Source organism: Belonocnema kinseyi, chromosome 4 (genome assembly GCF_010883055.1).
Source record: "Belonocnema kinseyi isolate 2016_QV_RU_SX_M_011 chromosome 4, B_treatae_v1, whole genome shotgun sequence".
NCBI classification, from domain to species: Eukaryota; Metazoa; Arthropoda; class Insecta; order Hymenoptera; family Cynipidae; genus Belonocnema; species Belonocnema kinseyi.
The window spans coordinates 144,272,667-144,282,610 of record NC_046660.1 but is presented as its reverse complement, the minus strand read 5'-3'; the positions used below and the strand labels follow the sequence as shown (position 1 = coordinate 144,282,610).

The window sequence follows — 9,944 nt, the reverse complement described above, 5'->3', positions numbered from 1 at the left end:
GCTATCTTTTCGGACGTTTTAGGCATGAGACGTGTGTCAGCGAAATTTGTTCCAAAACTGCTTAATTTTGATCAAAAGATCCATCGCATGACCATCGCTCAGAAAATGTTAAATGAAGTCAATAATGATCCTGATTTTCTCAAAATGGTTATAACTGGGGATGAATCGTGGGTATATGGTTATGACGTCGAAACTAAAGCCCAATCGTCTCAGTGGAAGCATCCTGAGTCTCCAAGACCGAAAAAAGCACGTCAAGTTCGGTCAAATGTGAAGGTTTTTCGCACTGTCTTCTTTGATTAACGTGGCATAGTGCATCAGGAATTCTTACCACAAGGTCGAACGGTCAATAAGGAGTATTACCTTAAAGTTATGCGCCGTTTGCGAGAGGTGATACGCAAAGAACGTCCGGAACTTTGGAAAAACAATTCGTGGCTTTTGCATCACGATAATGCACCTGCTCATTCATCGTTGCTTGTGAAAGATTTTCTGACCAAAAACAGCACCACAGTCATGCCTCAGCCTCCATATTCACCGGATTTGGCCCCCAGTGACTTTTTTCTTTTCCTAAAACTGAAGAGACCCATGAAAGGACATCGACTTTCAACGATTGAGGAGATAAGAACTAGATCGCTGAAAGAACTCAAGGCTATACCACAAAATAATTATCAGAAGTGCTTCGGTGATTGGGAAAAGCGTTGGCACAAGTGTATTATATCTGAGGGGGATTACTTTGAAGGGGACAGCATAAATATTGAGGAATAAATGAATATTTTTTGAGAAAACCATAAAGTCACCTTATTTTTTGAACACACCTCGTATGTCTCTTGCATTAAAAAACTTCCTCTTTTCTTCTTCCCATCTCGTTAATTCTATCGCCCTACCTCTCCTTTCCTCTACCTTCATTAAAGACTTTCTCGCTAACTTGCCTCTCCTTCCCTCTCTTAGCTTCGTCTCAAGTTTCCATGCCCTCTTTCCCGCTCTGGTACTTAATTTATGACTTTTCTCTTCTTCCCTCACCATACATCCCGGCGTCCTCCATCCTAACCCTAGCGTCCACCTTATATACCTTTCTTATATACTCTAAATCTCTTTTCTTTCTTTCCATCATCATATGTCTGCTCTATAATCTAATACCGGCCATACCATCGTATCAAATAATCACATCCTCCTTCTCCAATTTTTTTTAACCTTCTTTTTCTCATTCCTCATATCTTTTCCATTACCTCCTTTTCTAAACCTCATTATCTTTGTATCTCTGCCTTTAACACTATATCGTCTGCGTATGACAGTGTATATATCTTCTCCTTCCTTATCCTAACTCCTCCCCAGCTTAACTTTTCCCCAACCCAACTATTTACGATTATTTGAAACTATTCAAATAAAATCTTATATCTAGATCCTTATTTCTATTTTCTCCGATAGCGCAATTTAGGGCGTATTAGCGAACGAGTTGTGAGCTAACGAGTTAGTGAGCGATCGAAAGCGACACTATATCGTCTGCATATACCACTGTATATAGCTTTATGTTACCTATTCTAACTCCTCTGCACCCCTTTCTTTATATTTCTTCTTCTAATTCTGATATTGATATATTAAATGAAAGCGGGCTCAGAAGACATACTTGTCTCACTCCTCTTACCAACTAGAAACTATCTCCTACTTGCTCTCCTACCTTTACCCTGCTTTTTGCCTCTCTACAAATTTCCGATAATATCTTTATTAATCCCCCTCTTATCCCGTTTTTCACCATAACTTGTTCTATTTATCCTCGATCTAATGAGACAAACGCCATCTTCGAGTCCAGGAACATTGCTATTATTGCCCCTTTTTCATTTTTAATCCTCTTATTCACTAGATAGTTCAGAACATATATATTGTCCATGACCCCCATTCCTTTTTTAAACCCAGTCTGATTTGAGGATTCTATCGTTTCTTCATCAACTTCTTTCTGTAACCTCTTTGATAAAATAGTTACATATACTTTATACAATGCTGGAATTAGTGTCATTTTTCTATAATCTTTAACTTCTCCCCTTTTCCCTTTCTTTGCTGTGAGTACCGCTACTTCTTCCTTCCATAACTATGGCCAACCCTCGCCTTTCCATACTCTAATGCACATTATCCATTCCCATTCCTTTAATTTTGTCCCCCCATATTTCCATACTTTATCTGGAATCTCATATATACCAGGTGCCTTTCCATCTTTCATCATACCTTGACTATTTTATCCCTTCTAATGACTTCCTCCTTATATATTTCCCTACCATATTTTTATTCTCTCTCTATTTACTACATTTGAAGCCTCTTCTTCCGTCCTAGTCTTCTCGGCCTCTTCTTCAAACCTTTTATTTTCCTCTTCCTTTTTTTTAATCAGACAGCTCAGGATACTCCTTCTTTTTTCTTCTGAATTTTTCTTCACTGCTTGTCGCTTTTCTCTATTTCCTCAATTCCCTTTTCAATTCCTTCTTCTGTTAACATTCCTTTTTCGATTCACTTCCATACCCGCTTTCACTTACTTCATTGTTGCTTGTGCACTCTAATATTATTTTTATCCCTTTAATCACTATTTCCATCTCCTTTTTTACATTTTCTCCCCCCATTTTAATATTCCTGACCTTTTCCTTAAACTGTTCTTTACATTCGATTGGCCAAAAATTGCCTACATCTAGTTTGTTGACCTTCTCTTGTGCCTTGTCGCCCACTACTAGAGAATAAATTACCGTTCCCCTTTATCCTCCTGAACGTGTGTATTCCCCTTCCTCACCCCCTCTATATTTCCGTTTAAGATAAAGCATCCCAGTCCCTCTAGGATCTTTCACAATTTATTTCCTTCCCCATTCAGTATCTTATCCTTGAATTTTATTTCTCGCCCTCAACCTCATTTCCTTCCTCCCGTATCTTCTGTTGTCGCATTAAGATCTCCTATTAAAATCCTAATCTCTTGATTATTTTCTTCTTTCAGTTCTCTCAAACCCTTTAATTTGCCCTGCATATCGCCGTTCACATACACCCCCACTATCTTCCACCTCTCTCTTCCCATATTTATCTCTTTTACTATTACTTCTTCCTTTTGTCCCTTTATCTCTTCGTTATCCTTCTCTGTTATAAATTCGTTCCTTAGCCCCATCACCATTGCGCTCATTTCACTATATTTGAGTACAGTGAAACTCTTCTACAGCACCGATTTTGGGACTGACGGTGGGTGGCAACTAACTCATTATAACCTGCTCCGCTTTTGTTTGTTCACGCCTGACTGATCGCCTGAGTGACAGTCGCAGATCCCGCGCACCCCCTATTACACCTACATGCAGCGCGGCGTCAATTCTCGGAAAGGCTATAGAAGGGAAGACTATTGAAAATGTTCTCTATATTATTTTTATTGATAAACACTGTGTTTGAGTTGAATTGAATAAAATTCTATTAAAACTTTTACAAGTTCTTGAATTGTTCAAAGTTTGAGGAATAGAACCAATTTATTTTCTTTATTTACTATGCAATAAAAAGTAATTAACGGTATTAATGCTAATCATGACGAAATTAAGTAAATGCGAGAATTTTTGAACGATTTTGATAGGCTTAAGAAGATATTCGTTTTAACAGAATGAAGTGAGAAGAGATATTGTCTTTGAAAAACGAGAGGCAGTCTCGAATTACACCATTTCTCGATCGTCCTGGTAGACGTGCATCACTACACGGGTGGACATTTGTTAAAACGATTTTTCTCGTACATAATATTCTTTTACTCTGGCTTAAAATAATTTAACCTGATTTTTACTATAGAACTTGTTATGAGGTACTGAAATAAAGATATTTACAAACCTAAAAATAATAAATCCAGGAGTTTCAATAACATAATGCAGAAGAGTTATATATCTATTAATACGTTCTGTGATCATACATCTCACGCCATTCAGGCGAGCACGGACTTCTGAATGAGCAATATCTTTATAACCAAATTGTTCTCTGTACAGCAAACATTCTTACAAATGGACGAAATCCTCTTCTAAAAATGGTCGGGAAACACTAGATGATTGGCAAAGGAGCATTCCTTTATAAAGCCGCGCAGCAGGCAACCGAGACCCTTGGCCTGAATTTTGCATTAGAAGCGAAAAATTGAATCACTGCATAAAGATGCCTTACTTCTAAAAGCCACAGTTGAGAAAGCAGATGTTAAAAAATGCCGCCAACAGCTAGTTGAAAAGAAAATGCAAGGAAACTTTCACAGAAATGTAGAATATCAAATCCTTGTCGAAGAATCCAACTTTTACTTTGGCTGAATCATCAAGATTTCATTCAGATACAGATGGTTTCACTTTCACATGTCAGGACGGTGTGTTTTTCATCTTAGTCTATCGTGACTGGATTTTACGTCAAGAAGTTCCTAATGATAGCTTCAGAGCGTGTCATGCACACGCTGAGTACCTAGAACACATACTATGCAGGTGTTCCGTTCACGCGGGAACGACGTATCTCTGGAAACATAATTCGGCCCTATGAGTGCTTCACTAGCAACTTTGTTTCTCCTACAGTCTTGACCGTACCCTAGTGCCGAAAACATGCAAGGGTACTTTCGAGATAGATGGAGAAAGCTACCATATGTGGATCGCTCCGTATCGGGATGACATATATATTTTTTAAACTATGATATATTGTCTTGGTAAGAGATATCATTACCGCATCTCATCTGATCCTCTTTCGCAAGTTAGCTCAATACGGATGCCGCTTGAGTTTAAGCTCGTAGAACATCCAAAATTGTAACTTCAGAATGACGAGCTCAAACAGCTGCACCTAGAACCTAGACCTAGAACTTGTTTCCCGGTTTATTCGTAACCATACGGAACTTTTATCCATATGCGTAAACAGGATCCTATTGAATCTTAAATCACGTTGCTTTCGAGGTGATGAGCTGACTCGCCGAAATCTGACCCGCTGAGCTTTAAGTTCACGACCTATCATCCAGGTCGTTAGGAAATGTTGGGTACTAGCTCTTCGACCACTCAGTGATCATAAAAAATAATAAACGAAAAGCCCAGTGTGATCAGTGATTGTTATTCAGCTTTTATGATTGGCCAGTGGGCAGACGATAATATTTAAGTTTCACAGTTAAGAGATTCCTATCCCAAAGTCTGGTAATGTTATTGATTGTAATTTATAAAATAAAGTCTATTTAGATTAAATAGTTGTTTAAAAGCATAATAAGCGCCAACCAATCAGTCCTAGCTGTTCGCAGATAGCTCAAATATTTTGAGTACAATTTTATAGAAAATTAAATGCCGCATTATTTTCCCCTTTTCGAAAAAGTTTTATTATATTTAAATGTTGTTGTAATGGTAAAAGAAGCATTTTTCATAACACATTTATCGAAAATTTGACTTTCGATGCCCCTGTAGTAACTGAAAGTAACTTTACGCCGTAACCGGTATCGAAAGTATATACATTCTACTTTATTTGCAGTTGTCTGTTGCCATTCTCCCTCTTATCGAACCATATAAAAACTTTGATGAGATGCAAAAAAGTTTCAGGCATCTCAAGTCAAATTTTCGAAACATTTTTGATGAAAAAGTGTGTGCGCAAATCGGGGCGAGGCAACCATTTCACTAGTGTGATATCTGCCCTCGCTTCGCGTCGGACGATTTATTGCATCCGGACCCTCAATTGTTGGCTAATTTTGTTCGTTTTCTTTAGCGAGAAAGTTCCTTTATGAATTTCAAAAACTTAAAACTCTATTCTGTTATGAACTGCAATTTAACTTAAAAAAAGAGATTTAAGGATTATAGCATCATTTAAAGTAAATTTTACGGGAATCGAATTGCTAGCTTATATGCTATTAAGCGAATGGCCGAGACAACATTTAGCATAGAGAAGAAGGTATGAAAAAAGGATAGAGATGAATTATACTAAGAATTAGGTAGACGAAGGCTCACGTAATTATGCGAGGGGTATAGGATAATTTAAAGAAAATGGGATTAAACAGGGTAGGCGTTTAATTATATTCAGGGGAAGCTTGAAAAAGCAGATTTACATGAGGTAATTCATATTTAAAACAAAAAAGCACAGTGTGTCGGGCCCGGAAAGCTTTCTTGCTTGCTCTGGAGATCCTAAAATAAAGGTGTATTTGATATTTATAAATTATTACTTTCAAAAATATTTTGAGCTTTCGATGTGAGACGACATTCACACTTTCCGCATAATATCCCTTGATAAAAAACGCAACGAGTCAATTTCTGTTTATGAACAATCAAATTTTCTCGTTTGTTCGAATGAAGAAAATTTACAATAGGTTAATAAACATGCGATAAGTTCTTCCTTTTTCGGCTGCAGTTCGAAAAGCGCGCCGGTAAAAGTAGCACTCGAGTGGGGATACACTTGAAGGGCATGTGGTTTAAACCTGTTAACTGACATTTTTTTCAACATTGATTTTTTTGTCTTTTCTGAAAACAATTTTATATACAGTTAATATCTCACAATCGAAACGGCAAAATTACTTTTAGTTTTTTGTTTTAATGGATTTTCGAAAATCGCGTTTTGGTATCCAGAGCATAGGTGCGCGGTCTCAACTTGTTATACGCTAATGGCGTCTTATGAAAAATCTAGCCCAGCTTACTCGTAGAATAGGCCAGTGAGACATATTTCAGTGCTTGTTTGCAGCTAAGTGTATGTGTGTGTGCAAAGTTTTTTTCTGACTACTTTCACGTCATCTTTAATGCTGTTGTCTACAGATCGTTGTAAAGATGATTGGGAGCAACGCAACTCTATTACTAAAACTCAGCAAATTTTTACAATAAACTATTTAAAAATTTGGCAAGCACATCTATGCTCGGCTGGCAATTCCAAACATTTTGACATATAAAACTTGCCCGCAGCTTCAAAAACGTAGAAACATGCTAGCCCGGGAAAAAGAATAGAAACTAGCGGTATAACACTGCAGATAACATGTTTAGACCACTGAATCGCTTGTGGATATCATATGAATAGCTTTCAAACGTCATATATTCAAATGTTATAAAACTAACGTATTATTTTCCTTTAGTAAATGAAAAAAAAAAACATTTGAAAGTTTTAACAAATATTGAAAATTTCAAAAAAAAACAACAATTTTTCTTTGTCGTAGAAAATTTTTGAAATGTCAGTTAACAAAATTAGACTGCTGATCCTTCCCTTTTCCATCAATTGAGAAAGCCTTTAAATAGTCGTTCCCCAATGAGAAGCATGTCTTCCTGCGATGCGTCGTCAGTCTGGCCAAACTCTTCTAGACGAACCGCGTTTCCGTACGAAAGATCGCCAAATCTATGTTCCATGCACTAACATGCTTTTACAATTATAAACAATTCAAATTAAAAGCAAATGGTAAACTCTAAAAGTAATTTGATCTCATTAGCAGGATTTCTATGTTCTTCTTTTTAGTAGCTTCAAGTAGGGAAAATCTGATTTTGTCAAACGGAATCACCATTTGGAGTCTTCAATAACAGAAAATTCTTAACGTCTTAATCAGACTAGATGGAAAATATTTTCAAATTAAAATTATTTCCTGAAAAAAGATCCTACTTCATCTTCACTCCATTGGGAATCGAACCACAAAACTTCTGATTTCCGTTCAGGTGCTTTTCCAATTAAGCTATTGGAGGGATCAGAATAGGAACTCTTTATTCAAGAAAATAACGCTAATTTTTAGCTAGGTGTTAATGGTACAAGTAATTATTTTAAATGAAACTGTTATATCATCAGATATGATAACCTTACCGACAGTAGATCAACCCTTCAAACCTTGAATTCAGAGTTCCTATTCTGATCCCTCTAATAGCTTAACTGGAAAAGCACCTGACCGGAAATCAGAAGTTTTGTGGTTCAATTCCCAATGGAGCGAAGATGGAGTAGGATCTTCTTTTCAGGAAATAATTTTAATTTGAAAATATTATTTTCCATATAATCTGATTAAGGCGTTAAACATTTTCTGATATTGAAGATTCTTAACTTGATCGATATTGTGTAGATTTTCTTCCTTCATGGTTTGAAAGGTTGATCTACTGTCGGTAAGCTTACCATCTCTGATGATATAACAGATTCATTTAAAATAATTACTTGTACGAAGTCCCATTATGTATGTAACCTTAGTTTTCACTAGGTGTCCTTTTACCGAAGTGTAAACAGCATAGTTTTTGTTGCATTAAAGATGTTGGTTAACGTACCAACAAAACAGAATTTGCGGGTAGTTTTTTTTGTCTTTTTCAATTCGAAGAAAAGTGCTGCTGAAAGGCATCGATTGCTTTTGGAAACTTACGAGGATTATACTCCATCGATTAAAACGTGAAGGTATTGGCTTCGAAATGTTAATAGTGGCAATTTTGACACAGAGGCCAAAGAACGTTCAGGCAATTCGAAAAAGATCAACGATAAAGAATTGGAGACGTTCCTGGGTGAAGCCCCGTGTCAAACGCAAGAGGAGCTTGCAGATCCATTGGGAGTTGATCGTTCAACTATTTCTAGACGCTTATATGCACTGGGATTGGTCCAAAAGCAATGGAATTGGGGGCCGTACGAACTGAAGACAAGAGAAGCGAAAAATAGATTTTTTACTTGATCAAAGCTACATCGAGCGGCAAAATCGGAAAAGGGTTTCTGCATCGTTTTGTCACTGGAGATGAGAAGTTGATTCGCTATGATAACTCTAAGCGTAGGAAATCGTAGGTTAAGAACTGCCAATTATCAACACCAACCCCAAAAATGAATATCCATGGATCAAAACTCACGCTCCGTACTTCGTGGGATCAGCAGGGCTGATAACTGACGTGATTGAGCAGAGCATTAAAATAAAAACGACCTCAATACGGGCAGAGACACGATAAAGGTATTCTTCTCCATGACAAGGCTCGGCCTCACCCTGCAAAATCTGTCAAAACATACTTGAAATCGATGAAATGGAAAGTCCTACCACACCCGCCGTATTCTCCACATATCGCGTCGTCTGATCACCACCTCCTCCAATCTATGACTCATGATCTGTCTGAGCATCCATTCACTTCCTATGAAGATGCCAAAAAATGAGTCAATTCGTGGATAGTTTCAAAGACGTGTAATTTTTCCGACGTGATATGATCAACTGGTTAATACTTTCTAAAAATAAACCCGAAATTTTACAAAAAAAAATCCCTGAAAATCATACCACGCTCCTCATATTAGATTTTAAATTAGATTGTAATATGTTTGAATTTTAATGCACAATTGCTTTTTTTTATTCGTGTAAAATAAGTAGTTTCTTTCTACACTGCGGTTACATCATGCTTAAACTCCGTTTGGAAATCTTTATGAACTTTAGATTAAACGGTATATTTCGCATATGACACTTTGACGAAAAAGTTTATAAATTTGGAATGTTAGTGTAGATAAGAAAATATACTGCAACTTCCATATAAGAATGAAAAATATAATCATAAAAACATTTTACTTACAACCATGATTGCAATTTTTCCGCCAACGTCGCCAACTACGTTTATTGGAGGTTTCTCTTTGGCTGGGTGCACCGGTACACCTACGCCCACTTCCATTGTTCTCAGTGATAGCATAGCAGGTGGGGAATTACGGCCGTCATTCATGTCTAATTCTGCTTCACGCTGCTCACCGTGTATGACGGCAATACCGAGACGTAAACGCTCTGCATAACTTGTTGCCTTTTTCGCACTTCCTGGATTTCTAGCTACTATTACGGAGTTACGATAATCTGGGATCTGCAATTAATTGAATAAATATTTAAATAGTGCATTTATATAAGGCACAGTTGATGGTATTATATTTAGAACGCTGTAGAATATACTAGGTAGTCTGATAAGTACCTGAAAATTCTAAGGGATGGCATTAGTATTCACTGATGTGAACCATTTTCGTCGAGCTTGATCCTTCAAATGACGCCTGTCAAAACTTCAGCCATTTATGTTTACGCATTTACAAGT

At 37.1% G+C, this 9,944-nt stretch overlaps 1 protein-coding gene across 13 annotated transcripts in view; it reads right to left on the bottom strand.

The window, feature by feature from the left end:
* The window catches only part of LOC117171332 (phosphoribosyl pyrophosphate synthase-associated protein 2), a 228,065-nt gene that overhangs the window by 55,841 nt on the left and 162,280 nt on the right, over positions 1 to 9,944 (bottom strand). For all 13 annotated transcript variants that reach the window (XR_004466864.1, XM_033358547.1, XM_033358548.1 and 10 more), the window contains one exon: positions 9,447 to 9,722. Coding sequence is in view for 12 of the 13 variants with exons in the window: in XM_033358547.1 (XP_033214438.1) it covers positions 9,447 to 9,722 (276 nt within the window). In the remaining variant the exon portion in view is untranslated. The remainder of the gene's footprint in view (positions 1 to 9,446; positions 9,723 to 9,944) is intronic.